The sequence below is a fragment of the Felis catus genome, chromosome A2 (genome assembly GCF_018350175.1).
Source record: "Felis catus isolate Fca126 chromosome A2, F.catus_Fca126_mat1.0, whole genome shotgun sequence".
Lineage (NCBI taxonomy): Eukaryota > Metazoa > Chordata > Mammalia > Carnivora > Felidae > Felis > Felis catus.
In genome coordinates this window covers 9212574-9226843 of record NC_058369.1, presented here as the reverse complement: position 1 = coordinate 9226843, position 14270 = coordinate 9212574, and the positions used below count along the sequence as shown (strand labels likewise).

The 14270-nt window shown below is 53.5% G+C and overlaps 1 protein-coding gene across 9 annotated transcripts in view; it reads right to left on the bottom strand.

Annotated features, from left to right (window-relative positions):
- The window catches only part of NFIX (nuclear factor I X), a 99945-nt gene that overhangs the window by 67383 nt on the left and 18292 nt on the right, over nucleotides 1–14270 (bottom strand). The window contains exons 1-2 of one of the 9 annotated variants that reach the window (XM_023246091.2): nucleotides 5377–5830; nucleotides 3819–4350 (exon numbers count right to left, since the gene is read on the bottom strand). In XM_023246091.2, the coding sequence (XP_023101859.1) occupies nucleotides 3819–4350; nucleotides 5377–5379 (535 nt within the window). In that variant the 5' untranslated portion in view covers nucleotides 5380–5830. Of the gene's footprint in view, nucleotides 1–3818; nucleotides 4390–4720; nucleotides 5190–5376; nucleotides 5831–14270 lie in introns of those variants that run through there. The other 8 variants (XM_045046504.1, XM_045046507.1, XM_045046510.1 and 5 more) reach the window with 8 other exon arrangements.

Sequence of the window (14270 nt, the reverse complement as noted above, 5' to 3'; positions counted from 1 at the left end):
CTTTTAAGGAGTCTCTACACTCGTTGTGGGCTCAAATTCACAACCCCAAGATCAAGAGTCACATGCTCTACAGGCTGAGTCAGACGGGCGCCCCAGATTTTTCCATTTTCTAGGACCGAAGCCTAGGTTAGGGCAGGTCCGAAGATACCAGATCACCTTCAGAGCCCTGCAGAGGCGGCTCTGGAGATAGCCCAGCAGCACTTCTGGACCAGCTCGGCCATCCTTCCTCACACACAAGCAGAGGCCTCCTAGACCCACGCTCCCCTATATCTCCAACCACCTGCCTTCGGGCAACCTCTTTGGATGGAAGGACATCACCGGGAACGCACCACTACTCCCCATGGCCGGGTTCTCTGACCCCACTCTGCCTCAACCTCCCCTCCCGAATGGGACAAACGCATGGCAAGATTCCTTCCCAGCAGGAAGGCCACGCTCAAGAGGCCGTAACACACCCTGGGCGGTCTTTTGGACCCCACGCTCTGGGAGTGGAGCTCCCGACATCACACACACACGCGCACACACGCACACACGCACACACGTCCTTTATTTCCTCCCCAGCCATGCCACCTCTGGAAGCTTCAAGTGGGGCAAAACAAAAGCACACGAGGGCCACGGATGATGATGGCACTTGGAGGTAAAGCAACGCCCCCATGCTTACCACCGTGTCAAGTTCACTTGTCACCAAACCCGGCACCGCCAGCTCGGCCCAGACTGCGTCCTTCAACCCAGTCTTCGGGGAAGAAACGTACTTTAAGAATCCAAAGCAACTCTCATCTGAGACCTTGCCACCCTAGCCCCTACTCCTGGTTTATACCAGGAGGAAGGAGCAAGGAAGGCACCCTGCTGAGCATGTCCAGGGGTGGGGGGGGGGGAGCATGGGCAGGAGAAGGCTGTGCTGTCAGATCCATGCTGTTTGAGGGCTCGGCCAGAAGAAGACATTTTGTAGCCAACTGGGGTGGCTTGGGGAGAAGGCCGTGGCTGCACCTCACTATCTTGAGACCATCTACCCAAGGCCCATGCTGCACCGATTCACCCCTACTCCTTCAGTAAGGCACATGTGAATTAAAGCAATTCCAGCAAGAAATCCTACCTTCGTCGAAACTATCTGGAGTCCAGGGAGCTAGAGTATAGACAGATTCTTTTGAAATATCCCCCGTTCTCCACTCAGCTTTTAGCAAGGAACTGGACCTCAGCCGGGACAGAAATGGCCGCGGCCGCATTCGATGGGGCATGAATTCACTCATATTCCTGGGCAAATGATCTCCTTATAGCTGGGGGGCGGGCGGGGATGCCTCCTTTCTCAGGACAGACACCTGCCCGGTTAGTCCAGGAGCCAGGAGGCTGGCCAGAAACGGTCTCCTTCCTCACACACACTTCATCCTACCTTAGCCTCATGCTGGCAGCCGTCAAGAATTTGGCCTAAAATAGGGGCGCCTGGGTGGCTCAGTCGGTTAAGCGGCCGACTTCGGCTCAGGTCACGATCTCGCAGTCCGTGGGTTCGAGCCCCGCGTCGGGCTCTGTGCTGACAGCTCAGAGCCTGGAGCCTGTTTCAGATTCTGTGTCTCCCTCTTTCTCTGACCCTCCCCTGTTCATGCTCTCTCTGTCTCAAAAATAAATAAATGTTAAAAAAAAAAAAAAAGAATTTGGCCTAAAATAAAAGAGTCCAGGGAAACAGCTCGGCTGCAGGGATCTAGCTAGAGAGCAGGGTAGGAGGAAGCCAGAGAGAGGTGAGTATTGATTTCCATCTCAGCGGCCCTAGTTCTAAAATCAGAAGGTACAGAATGCCCTCGCAGAGGATCTGTCTGACAGACACAAACTCAAGGCTCCAAGCCTCCCCCAAGCTCCCTTCAGCACTACCAGGCACACACCCTCCCCACTCCGACTTGCTGTAGAGACAGAGAATGAGAGGATAACTTTAAATTTTGTTTCTTCAGTCTCATTTCCAGAAAGAAAAAGGGCGAACAGAGGAGAGGACTGGCAGTTGGTCGTTCTTCACGAGGGGTCACGATAGTCACACCGGGCCAAGTGCAAGCCTAGAAAGATCCACGGAGGGAGGAATGGCTCTGGGGGCGGTGGGAGGGGGATGTCCACTGCCTCCAACAAACTATCAAAGCCACCTCTCAGAATGAGAGAGAGTGTGAGTAAGGAGAGAGGCCTCAAAGACCACCTTTGCATCCAGAGTTCGCCAACATAGAAACCCTCAGTGCTGATCCTAGTGGAAGTTACTTTCCCGACGCAATGCTAAAAGTTCCCCAAAATTTCATTTCTGGATTAAGTCATACGACTCCTCCCAACTTCCCAAACAGGCAAGGGAGTGACCACAGCAGAAAAGTGAGTTGCTTTTCTTTTTTATGAATGAACAGGAAGGAAGACACACACACACACACACACACACACACACACACACACAAACACACACACACACTTGCGGGAAAGAACACTCACTAGAGTTGAAGTTAAGCCACATTCTGTTACATTTGCATAAAGACAGAAAGAAGGGAAACAAGGGAGAAAAAATACCGGAATAGTGGAAAGGGAAAACACACACACACACACACACACACACACACACACACACACACACACACACAGAAAAAGGTTTGGTAGCCCTCTCATTACAAGTTGGTTGGGCATAATGTAAACACACTTCTGCCTTGCTTAATCACAGAGTGCCGCCCGTTTAGGTTTCAAAGGCGGCAGTAAATTGGGCGTAGCTGAGTGGAGGCTAAAAATTAACCAGCCATCTCTGTTTCAATTTGTAAGAAAACAAAAGCGGAAAGAAATTATAAAAAGGGAAAGGGTGGGGGGAAGGAACGGAGGAAGAGAACTGAACCACCCCGACCCAAAATGCTGGGCAAAACTGGAAAAGCAAAGCGGAGAAGTGGAACTGCTTGGAACACAAAAGGAAAAGGGAAATTTACAGAGTTTTCGGATTGTTTGTTCCTTTCAGACCACTGCTGCAACTACGCCACTCCCCGACATGCCTGTGCTGGGGACTGCCTCTCCGCTTCCCAGCAGAGGGGTGGGGAGGCCGTGGGCATCCATCCTGGGGTCTCCCCACTGCAGCCGGCACACCTCGGAGGGGAGAGCGGAAAGGAATCTCACGCGCCTTTTCACTCTCAGTGAAGTCAAATGACTTTCCTACTCTCCCACAGTCAAATCCCAACCATCCCAGCCCAAACGGCTCCGGCTCCGGCTCCGGCTCCGGACTGGGCATCTGGGCCCCAGAATCTGCCCACCTCTGCCTTCTCTCCTCTTTTCTATTCATTCTGGCTCATAACCCGGGCTTTTACACGCCCCTCTCTCCACCGAACCGCTGCCCACCCGGCTTGTGCCAAATCTCGCTTTTCCCCAGGACTTGCGGGGAAGCCGCAGGCAAGCCAGCACCTGGCTCCCGGTGCCTCTTCTGACTCATTTTAAAATCTGAGCCACGAGTGATTTTCGTCTGTGTGCAGTAGTGTTCGTCACCAGCTCTCACCCTGGTGGATAATTCTGGGGCAGCCTGGCCCCAGTCCTGAGACCTGCAGCGCCTTTGGGGTAAGAGGAGTCCTCCAAAGACCGAGACGGGCCGACGACCCCGCAGGTAACGTGGCAAGGGAGCGAAAGAGGGAGCATGGAGAGCGTGGAGGGAAACGGAAGAAGGGAACAGGGAACGTCAGACTCGCCGCAGCCCTGGGCAGGACAGGCGCACTCTGCACTCGTGAGGCCTACTGCCTGCAGCCCTCGGAAAGGAGAGGAACCGTACACAAAACAAATGCCAGCGAGTAAAATAAAATGGGGGGGGGGGAGGGGAGGGAGGGGGGTTGGAAGTGACCTACCTGGAGTGTGGACAAAGTAAGCCAGATAAAGATCCAGTTCTTTGATTGTGACTCCAATGTGATGTGGCTGGACGCAGAGGCCGGGGTTCGAGCACTGGGGCGACTTGTAGAGCCGCTCCCCATCAGTACTTTCCAGGGGGATCCCCTTAAACAAAATCACCATGACCAGGTCCAGCCGCCACACCTTGTCGGCCTGGCGCAGGCAGTCAATCCGCCGGATCTTGCCCTTCTGGTCGGGGTTGGAGAGCACGCAGCAGGGGGGCTTCTTGCCCGTGATGGTCAGCACAAAGTCCTCTCGGAACTCGGGCCGGATGTCTTTGCGCAGCTTGGCCAGCAGCCGGGATGCCCACTTCTGCTTGATCTCGGGCTTCTCGCCCAGCAGCTCGTCCTTCACCGCCCGCTCCTCGTCCTTCGACATTCGCTTCTCGTGCTTCTTGAAGTACTTGCGCTTCCGCGCCTGCAGGTTGAACCAGGTGTAGGAGAAGGCGCGGACGTGAGGCAGCAGCGCCTCGATGAACGGGTGGAACTCATCCTGCAGGCGGCAAGCCGGGAGCATGCGGGGCGAGGGAGGACGGGAGGAGGGGAAGACGGGGTGAGGGGGAAAGAGAAAAGGAGAAAAGAAGCGTTAGAAGGGGGGCACAAGAAAAAAAATCGCCGCCGCCGCCTCCTCCTCCTCCCCCCCCCTCCCACGACAATTTTCTCTCGTGATTGTTCTACGAAAGTGTGGTCTGGAGCCACCGCCAGCCGAGCCAGCCGCTCGCTCCCATGTCAGCCTCAAGCAGCCAGACAGAGGCACCCAGAGCCTGAGCACACACCTATTCTCTCTCTCTCTCTCTCTCTCTCTCTCTCTCCCTCACTCACTCACACACACGCGCGCACAGACAACGTTGCCGTCCACACACACACGCTGCTGGTATCCCCGCCAGGCTCTGTCGCGCCCATGACATCTCCATGGTCTATCGCAGCCGCAAACTCCCGTCAGCTCGCCCCGGAGTGGCGCGGCGTCCGGGTCTGCACGGACTCCCGTGGACGCACAGACGAGGCGCGCGGGGGCCGCCTCGTGTCCCGACACCGGTCGATTTTTGGCCGCCCCCAAAAAGAGAGAACATGACATCCAGGAGCCAGCGAGGAACCGGATTTGGCTGTCCCCTCCCCACGCTGTTTTCATTCCCTTTCCTCCTGCTCCAATTGGAACATCCACCCCAGCATTTTTTTTTTTTAATCAGATCTAAATCCTAAATATGTGATTTCAGCTTTGTTACCGACACCGATACTAATGTTAATCACGGTAATAAGGAACAAAACACTTCTTGTTAGCACAAATAAGGTGGTTGCCTCGGCCACATTAGGGTTAAAAGCCTCGTGGGGCGTCCTGCAGCCCCTTCCCCACTGACCCCTTCACCCTCTTTCCCACTCAGGTGACAGAGGGCTGGGCTCTCGCTTTTTGGTTTTTTTTTTTTTTTGGTTTTTTTTTTTTTTGCTTGTTTGCTTGTTTGAAGTTTAAATAATAATTGATTTCTGTTTACAAAAATAAAACTGGAAAAAATTAAATAATTACCATTGATCTGAAGCACCCGGCAAAGCCCAACGCCCGATTCTGAGCTTCTGGACTCAACAGAGTTGTGAGTTGGGGGCGGGTGGGGGGAGGGGGGAGGGGGAGGAGCAGGGGAGGAAGGTAAATGTTTTAAAGGGGGTTATTATTGGTGTTCTGGGGAATAGGGGCCGGGCTTGGGTGGATTCTCAAACCCTTCCCCCTCCTCCCCCCTCCACGCTCCATTGCACAGAAGGGGGAAATTAATATTTTTTTTGAAAAGGAGCAAAAAGAAAGAAAGGTCAGGGATAGCAAGCAGAGAGAGGGAGCGAGCCGGTTGCCACACACGCCAGGTAAACAAAAGCCAACAAAAAAAAATGTTCAATTTCGCCTCCTGTGCATCCTCTTTCAGTTTAAGAAAAAAGAGAGAGAAGGAAAATATGCAAAATTTCAAAATCAAAACCTACCTCCCAATCACCACCCCCAACACACAGCACACCCTACCCCACCCCCCACCCCACTCCACCCCCCCCCACCCCGTGCAAAACAAAACAAAAACAAAAACCAGGAGGGGGAAGGCGGCAGCTGAAGAAAAAGGCTTTCGGCTTTGGCAGCGGCACAGGGATGTAAACTTCTGCCGCCTCCCTCCGCCTCTGAGCCTGATCACAGGCAAAGGGGGAGCTCGCAGATTCCCGGGGAAGAGGACGAGTTCGGACCGGCTGCAGACCGTCGCTGGCAGACGCGTGCAAAAGAGAGAGAGGGAGTAAGGGAGGGAGGGAGGAAAGAAGAGAAAGAGGGAGAGAGCGAGGGAGGACGTGGATGGGATGGTGCTGTGTGTGTAAGTGTGTGCGAGTGTGGTGTGTGTGTGTGTGTGTGTGTGCGTGCGTGTGTGTGCTGGTTGGATTTTGGATATATATATATATATATATTTTTTTTTTGCTTTTCTCTCTCAAACTCCCTCTCTCTCTCCCTTTCATGCTCAATCCCCATCCATTTGCCTGTGCCAAAGCCAGTAAAAAGGGGGGGAAGGAAGAGAGAGAGAGAGAGAGAGAGAGAGAGAGGGAGAGAGAAGGATCCACCTATTTGGCAGTGAGACATCCTCGAGCAGCCAATGGCTGTGTCCAAGGGGAGGAGGGAACCAGGCGAGCCGGGAGGGTGGGGAGAGCCCCCGGCAGTTGGAGACCAAAAACAATTTGCCCAATCGACAAGTTCACGTCTAATGAACAAGCAAAGTCCAGCAGTTATGAATTTTTCATTCCAGGCTCCCACTCGGGTCCATTTGGCAGCAGCCAGCCAGCAAATTCGGAGTGGGGGGGGGGTAGGGCTGGGGGGACTAGGATTGAGGAAGACACGGATTTTTTTTTCTTTTTTTAAGCCAGAAAAAGAAATAAATAAAGGCCTGGCTCGGGCGGGCGCCCCAGAAGGCCTTGGGGAGAGCAGCTGCGCCTTCTCTGTGTTTTGGTTTCAGTCTCTTTCTCTCAGGCCCTCACACTCTCTTTCTGGTTCTATTTCTTTTTTTATTTATGGAGCGCACAGGGGCGAGTGGAAGTTTTCCTCCCTGGCCAGACCCGCGAGCCTGCGGTGCTATGAATAGAAAGAGAAGAAGAAAGAGAGCTCGGAGTGTCCATGCCAGCCGCACTTCCAGGGCAGGGACCTGGCGCCCAGGGTGCGGCCACCCCTTCCTCCCCGGGGCCCGGCTGCCGCCGGCAGGAGCACTCCCAGACGAGGTGCACCCCCACCCCCAGGCCCCCAGCGAGCTCGACCGCCTCCCTCAGCCCACACCCAGCCACGCACGCTCCATTAGCGGTGACGAGGGATGCCAACGCAATGCAGCTCGGCTCGGGGAAACTGCAACAGTTTATTAAAATAGCCTCCTGTCACAGCACTCCGCTGACAAGCACTACATGCAGCCACAAACACAACAGCCAATCCCAGGGAGAAGTGACAAAGGCAGGAAGATGGACACTGCTTCCGAACAGTCACAGAGTCTTACGATGATGCCTCCCCCCAACCCCCAGGAGCTTCATTCTTTGCCGCCTCTAGCCCTGCCCCGTCCGTCCACTTGATCCGTGTTTGGGCTTTCTTTGGCTGGAGCAGGGACGGCACTCCCCTAGCCCCCAGTTCAGTTCAGGCTAAGGGGCCCGAACCCTACGGAGCAAGGTGCAGGAGCGTACAGAAAGAAACCGATGCGAGAGGGGAAAAGCTAAGAAAGGAAACAGAGAGGAAAGGGCTCTGGCAGGAAAGGCAGGGCCACTTTGGGGAAACCAAATCGCAGAGAAGAGCCCTCCCCGCCCCTCCCGCCCCCGCCCTTCCAAGCCAGGCAGGACCAGGCAGGAAGGTGGGCACGAGAGAGGGAGGCCGGGAGAGCCATCTCCACAGGGCTGTCTCTACGAGGGGCTACTGAGCAGCGGCCTGCCGTAGGCCTTGGAGAAGCTGTAAGGAGGAAGCAGTTACGAGAGGCCGAGCAGACGAGTTCACAAACAGACATGGAGAGACTGATCCCGCTCAGAGCTGTCCCTACAGCTCCCCTCTCCCCAGGCGAGGCTCAGCCCTCAGCTGGCAGCAGAAAAAAGGTCACTGCTCACTCGTGCCCCTTTCTTCCCCATCTGAAACCCTGTGCTCAATGGCCTTTATGCTGGCAGAAAGGTTCCCGGAAGAGCGCCTGGGGTGTGCGAAAGCAAAACATGCCGCCCCGGGCTGGCGCTGAACCCTGACAATGAGAAAGGTGCTGGCCAGCACCTGGGACCCCCAGTCCAGGTCCTGAAGTGAGCCCACAGCTGACCCCAAGAGAAACAGAGGTGAACAAGCAGGACGCAGGTGTCGTTGCGGACAGGCCTCTTAGCGTAGGGTTCAATAATTAACATCATGTTAATAACCAGCTTCAGTCCGATCAGCCAAAGATGTTAACTGAGTGACATAAGACACCAAACGCTGCCTTTCCACCTGGAGAGAAGCAATCGTTCTAAAGTCAGGATGGGGATGGTAAGAATTACAAGTGAATTTACATTTGGCATGCGGGTCTTTTCCGGGTATTTTGATTTATGCTGCATATCGGACACCGCACAGAATATGACCAACATGAGCCTCCTGGAGAATTCTGGCATATTCCGTCTCACAGACCACAGGGCTGAGTGGAAGAGATGTGCCGAACACGGCTTGATTCCGAAGCCGAATCCGCTGGTACAGCTGGGTGGGTGATGGGGAGATGGCAGGTGGAAGGATCCACGTGGAAGTTAAGGAAATAGGACAAGATCCATGATTCACTCCTGGATGGATGGAGGGGTCAAAGGTCGATGGCGTGGCAGAGAGACTGGACACAGAAGAGGCCCAGGAGGGCCAGTGGAGCGTCTCAGTAGAGCCTCAGGGATCCACACAGGGCCCGCTGCGCCCCCTCAATGATCCCTTAACAGGAGAAGCAACAGGCCCTTCCCAGGGGAGTAACACGGAAGGAGAACAATCGCCAATTGTCCTTCTCCTGCCAGTTGCTGTAACCTTGAAGGTGGGCAGAGTGGATCCCCAGGGTGTGCTCTCCCCTCACCCTGTTCCCACGGGGCCCTGCTGTCTGCGGTGTGAGGGAGAGTTTACTGGAAGAGCGGCCGGGGGCCAGGGTATTCCTAACTCTTGGAGAGGGAGGGGAGAAGGTCCCCCCCCCCCTCTCTCTCTCTCTCTCCTGTGGGCACACACAGAGAAGAATCACTCGGGTTCCATTAGAAACACTTGGTGTGCCCCTACCCCTGCAGCCTCCTCCTCCTGCCTGCCACTGGTGGTGGCTCCAGGCCCTGGCCACGCCCCTCAGGAGCCCCAGACAAAAGGGGACTGTCCCCCTTTTGTTACGAGAGTGGAGGCTCTGTTGGAAGATTACCTGTCCTAGACTCAGCCTCCTTCCCTTCTCCCCTCCCGCCGGGGCTGAGAGCTTCAGAGACCGTGCACCCTGCACACGGACAAGAGCCAAGACAAAAACCCCTCAGACAATTCAAGGCTTCTCAGGGCTGAGTCACCCACAAGTACAAGGGTTAAGGGGATGGAGGGAGCAAGGGGACGGGCAGGCCTCTGAGCCACAGAGGGGAGGGGGGAAGAGAATGACAGAAAAAAACAGGGAGGGGGAGAGGAAGCCAGCGGTGCTGGGAAGAGGAGTGAGCAAAAAAAGAAAACTAAAGACAAGAGGGAGGAATGAATAAAGGAAAAGCAGGCAATTTGGGGGGAAAGGTATTTTCTTCACGTAAAAGAAAAATTGAGAAGCCAGAGATAAGACTTTTAAAAAGCAACATAAGGAATTTTTCTGCCTTTGCAAGAGGAGGGCCTCTCTTATTCTGGTCAAGTATACAGAATTTGATTTTTTTAAAGCAACAGTTTTCACTGGAACATTTCTGAAATACCCAAGCCAGTTTCAGCCATCACTAGGAAAAATGTGCCTCCAAAAGAAAAAGACTGATTAGACCACAGAAAAAGAGGAAAAGAAAGAGGGAGAAAGAGAGAGAGAGAGAGAGAGAGAAGAAAGCCAAACCTGGAGAGAGAAAGCCAAGCTGGGCCCAAAACTGCAAAGAGAGAAAGAAAGACAAAGATGGACGGAGAGAGGACAGGGCCGAAAAGAAAAAAAGAAGAAAGAAAAAAAAAAAAAAGAAAAGAAAAAACAGGAGCAAGGACAAAAGACAAGGGCTCTGGGTCAGGGGCAAAAAAGAAAATCCAGCTAAGGAAAATGACCACTTCCATCGTAACAAAGTAGAGTGTGTGCTTTTCCAGAACGCCACCAAATAAATGGAGCCTTGTGTATTATTTAAGGGAAAATGGGAAAATTCATATAGAACTTCACTCAGTCTTCAAAAGTCTTCAAGGAAACAAAATAATTTTCCTAGCCCGAGACAGGTTTCAAAAGCGGCCTATACCTGCCAGTAATGAAACACTGAGAAGGGTAAGAAGTTATATCTTTCAGGGCAGGGCTGCTGTTTGAACGTTTCTTTATCGTTAAAAATAATCCTATTTGTCCACATCCTGCTTGCTTGAAGACCCAAATTTATTCTCTCAGACCCTGGACACATGCTAACTGTGTGTGTGTGTGTGTGTGTGTGTGTGTGTGTGTGTGTATATATACACACACACACACACACACACACACTCACTCCATGCTAATTTCGATAACTATACACAGTGAGCGCAAATAAATGACAAAACCCAAGGGCTACATAGGAATAACCAGATATTTCAGTATCCATTTTACTACTACATTTTCTGCAGCCTGGGTGAAGAAGGAAGCAGGAAATTTTAAAAAGCCACGAACAGAGCCCTGATTAATCTGCCCAATTCCTGGGATTTTCTCATTCATCCTTGGGCCAAAGCCAAAGAGGCCAACTTCGGATCCCCAACATCTCCCAGCCTGCCCCACAGAAGGAGGGACACAAGAAGGTGCAGGAGAAGGCAGTGTCCGGACTCTGGGGCAGAGATGGAAAAAAAAAAAAAAAAAACCACAAAAAACAAAACTGTAGGAAGCAGAGGGAAGGGGCCAGGCTGCTTATCCTGGAGGTAGGTGGGGCCTCCCCTCTCCAGGGGGGGGTGGGGGAAGGCGGGAAGGGGCTCTGCAGCCAGAGTAAAATCATCCAAGAATCTGGAAATGCCAAGCATGGAAACCAGAAAATGCACATTGCGAGGAGGCTCAGAGAATTTGGACAAAGCGGGTTTTTGGCTGACTTGGGCCTGTTTTCCTCTGCTCAGGAAAGGCAGGCCCACACGGTTTTTCTAGCCTCCTCACGCTTGCTGAATGGAATCGCCCCACACCCCCATGCTGGGTCTAGGACAGGGCCTGCATCAGAACCAGGCCACGCGTTCCTCTCCTATAAAACCGCCTCCCTTTCCCCTCTTTTTCTCCTCCTGTCTACAAACCGGGAACGGTGGCCTGGGACCGGGCCAACAGGCAGCTTCGGTCTGGCTCCCAACGCTACCCTGTTCCAGGCACATCTCCCCTCACCCCCCTGGCACCAAATGAAATAGGGTAGGAAGAGAGGTATTGGGGAGACCGTCTATTCTCTCTAGTGCCTCTGTAGATTCACTTCCATCCTCTGCAGAGAATAGAAAAACAAAAACTCTAGGCCTTAATTCACTATTTAGCTTCAAACTTCCTTGTGTCACTGAATAGAAGTCAAAGCCAGGGAGGCCAGAAGAACCCAGACCTCCGCCCCGAGCACACAGGGCAGATGACAGACAGGCACCGGCCTCCTCCAGGGGCAAGAGCGGTGCAGAGCCTGAGTCTCCCCCACTGAGTACCACTGGAAAGTGTCACCCCATGTGGCCAAGGCGCGCCCCCCCCCACCCAGGAAGGAAGAACCCCCACAAGCCAGCTTCATAACTTTCTCTGAGAACTGAAAAACTGCCGAAAGGCAAGGGGAAGAGGAGAAACCCGCACGTCGAGATGAGGTCCCTGCGGGGCCACTGTAAAAATACCCAGAGGCCAAGAGAGAAGGCCGGAGCAAAAGGCAAAATGTTGAAAATTCGCCGGAGGCCAACTGTAACTCCCGATCCCGGAAAAGGCTTGCGGAGCGGATCCTCCCGAGGGGATGTCCCCCTCCCTCCCCAAACCAGTCATCCCCGCACCTCCAAGACCCCTCCTGCAGCCTCCCCAGGCCCTCTTCGAGAGCTCCGTCGGCGTCCCTTGTGACACCCCTTTGCTTTACCTGGTCTGCTCTCCCTGCCACAGGACAGAGGGGCCAAGGGCAAGAGGAGAGCTTCTCCAAACCCCCGGTGCCCTCGGCCGGTCTGCACTCCTCACACCCTTGGCCCACAGAGAGAGCCTATTTCTTGCAGTTGCTGGGGCAACAGGCAGTGCCCAGAGCCGGGGGCAGAGAGCAGGGTGGCCAGGATAGGAACGGCCTGGGATTTTGCACTGCTTGAGGGCTCAGGGTAGCTGGGCCGGCCCTGTCTGGGCAAGCGGCTTCCCCAAAATGTACAATTTTAGGAGTTGGAAGGAAGACATTTTTTCAATCCCTCAAAATGTATTGCTCTCCCCCCCCCCCCCCCCCCCGGCCAACTATTTTATTATCAGGATCATTGCCAAGAAAACTCGAGAATCCTCATTCCCCCTGGGGTCTAGCCCTTGCAGGGGCTGGCACGGGGCGGGGTGGGGGTGGGGGGTGCCGGGAGCTCAGGACCTGACCACCCCTCGGCCACAATCCATCCCTCTCCGACTCCCTTTCTTTCTCCCCCTCTCTCCCCCTCTGTGTCCTCCAGCTCCAACACAAACTGTTTGCACGGGAAGTCTCCCTCTATGACCCGATTCAGCACACACAAGAGAAAACTGTGGGCGACAGACCCAACGTCCTAACGAACTTGAGTTAATTAATGCTAAGGAAGAAAAGAGGCGCCCTCGCTCTGTTGAATCACGGTTCACTAGCCCTTTCAGTTTGCTGTGGGTGGAGGAAAAAAAAAAGAGGCTTTTTGGTTCAAATATTTTTGGGGGGCGAAGGGAAAACAAAAACACCGCAGAAGGGCCGTGGAGGGTGAAGCCGGTAGTACCTGCCCAGAGGAGCAGAGGCGAAGGCAGCCCAGAAAGTCGTCCCTGGAAGCTTCTGGCCTCAACAGTCCCGAGAAGGCCGAGAAGGGGAAAGAAAAGGGAAGGGATTATCAATTGATTGCCAGCCTGCTCAAATAAACTGCTCAAAAAATTATACTGTCAGACTAGAAGATACATGTGTATGTATTTAAAGCCCAAGCCCAAAAACAACTCGATCTGAACAGAGCCGTGAGGATGTTTTAGCAGAGCAGAAAACCGAAATATGGATGGCACGCGTACAAAAATTTAAGTGTACAGAAAAACGGAGAGGTGGTAATCGGGGGGCAGGGAGAACAGCTGCAATTTCGCTTTCCAGATGTTGACAGCAAAATGTCATTGGCAAGTAACTTCTTCCTTAACCACTTTTCATCCTTTGGTCCTGAGATGTGAAAATCCTCCGGCTAAACCTGGGTCTGCAGGCAGTTTCCTGGCACTCGGCACACACGTGGATGGGTCTGGAAGCCTCGTGGGCCACACGCCTGTGAGCTTTTTTATCAGCCCACTAATTTTTACAAGCCCTCCCACCGTTCCTTAGCGGGAGACCTGAGCAAAGCAGGCTGGAGGACGTTCTTATTTAAATCATCATTTATTACAACAACAATAATAATAATAATTATTATTATTATTATTTTGTGAGGTGATGCCTTTTCTTTTGAGGCTGGGTCTTCCTTGCTTTCTTAAAACTGAACTTTTTAATTGAAGTGTGTGGGAAGAGCAGCAGGTCGCACGCTTGTAAGGCTGGAGTGCGATACACGTTCACAAAGTGAACTCACCTGTGTAACACCACCCGGATTAAGAGATCGAACATATTCGGCACGGCTGAACAGGCCTTTAGCGTTTAAGCTATGAAGTTCTCATAGTTTATGTGCCTTAGAAGGAGCTCCTGCCCCACCAGCAGTGTCAAATGCGAGCACCTCTGCACACACGTGTGTTAACAGAGCGGTCCGTACTCCTCCTAGGACCACAAAAAAATGGGTGGTGAAAAGAAGCCCCTCGAATCCTCACTGCTCCAAAGGGGTTTCGCCTCTCTGTCCCTCCTTCTCTCTCTGTGCCTGCCCAGCTCTGATCCCATCAACAGGGCAACCAACTGTGCAGCGGGGTTAGCAGACCAGCAGGGCATGTGTATGGTGGACAAACAGGGCCCACCGAGCTGAAAACCAAACAGCCACGGTGACCAAGGGGGGAGTAAGAGACCCTCCGTTCACCCTGCCCGCAGGCGGGCAGAGATTGGGGGGGGGAGGCTCGGGTGTGTGTGGGTAAGGGGGGGGGGTAGCTCCGTGGAGTCAGAGATTCCTGAGGGGTAAATGAGCACCTATCCGGGCAGGCTGCCCTCATTCCTGTCCCCAAGAGTCTAGCAGGGAGAGGAGTGAGGGGGTCCTGGGGC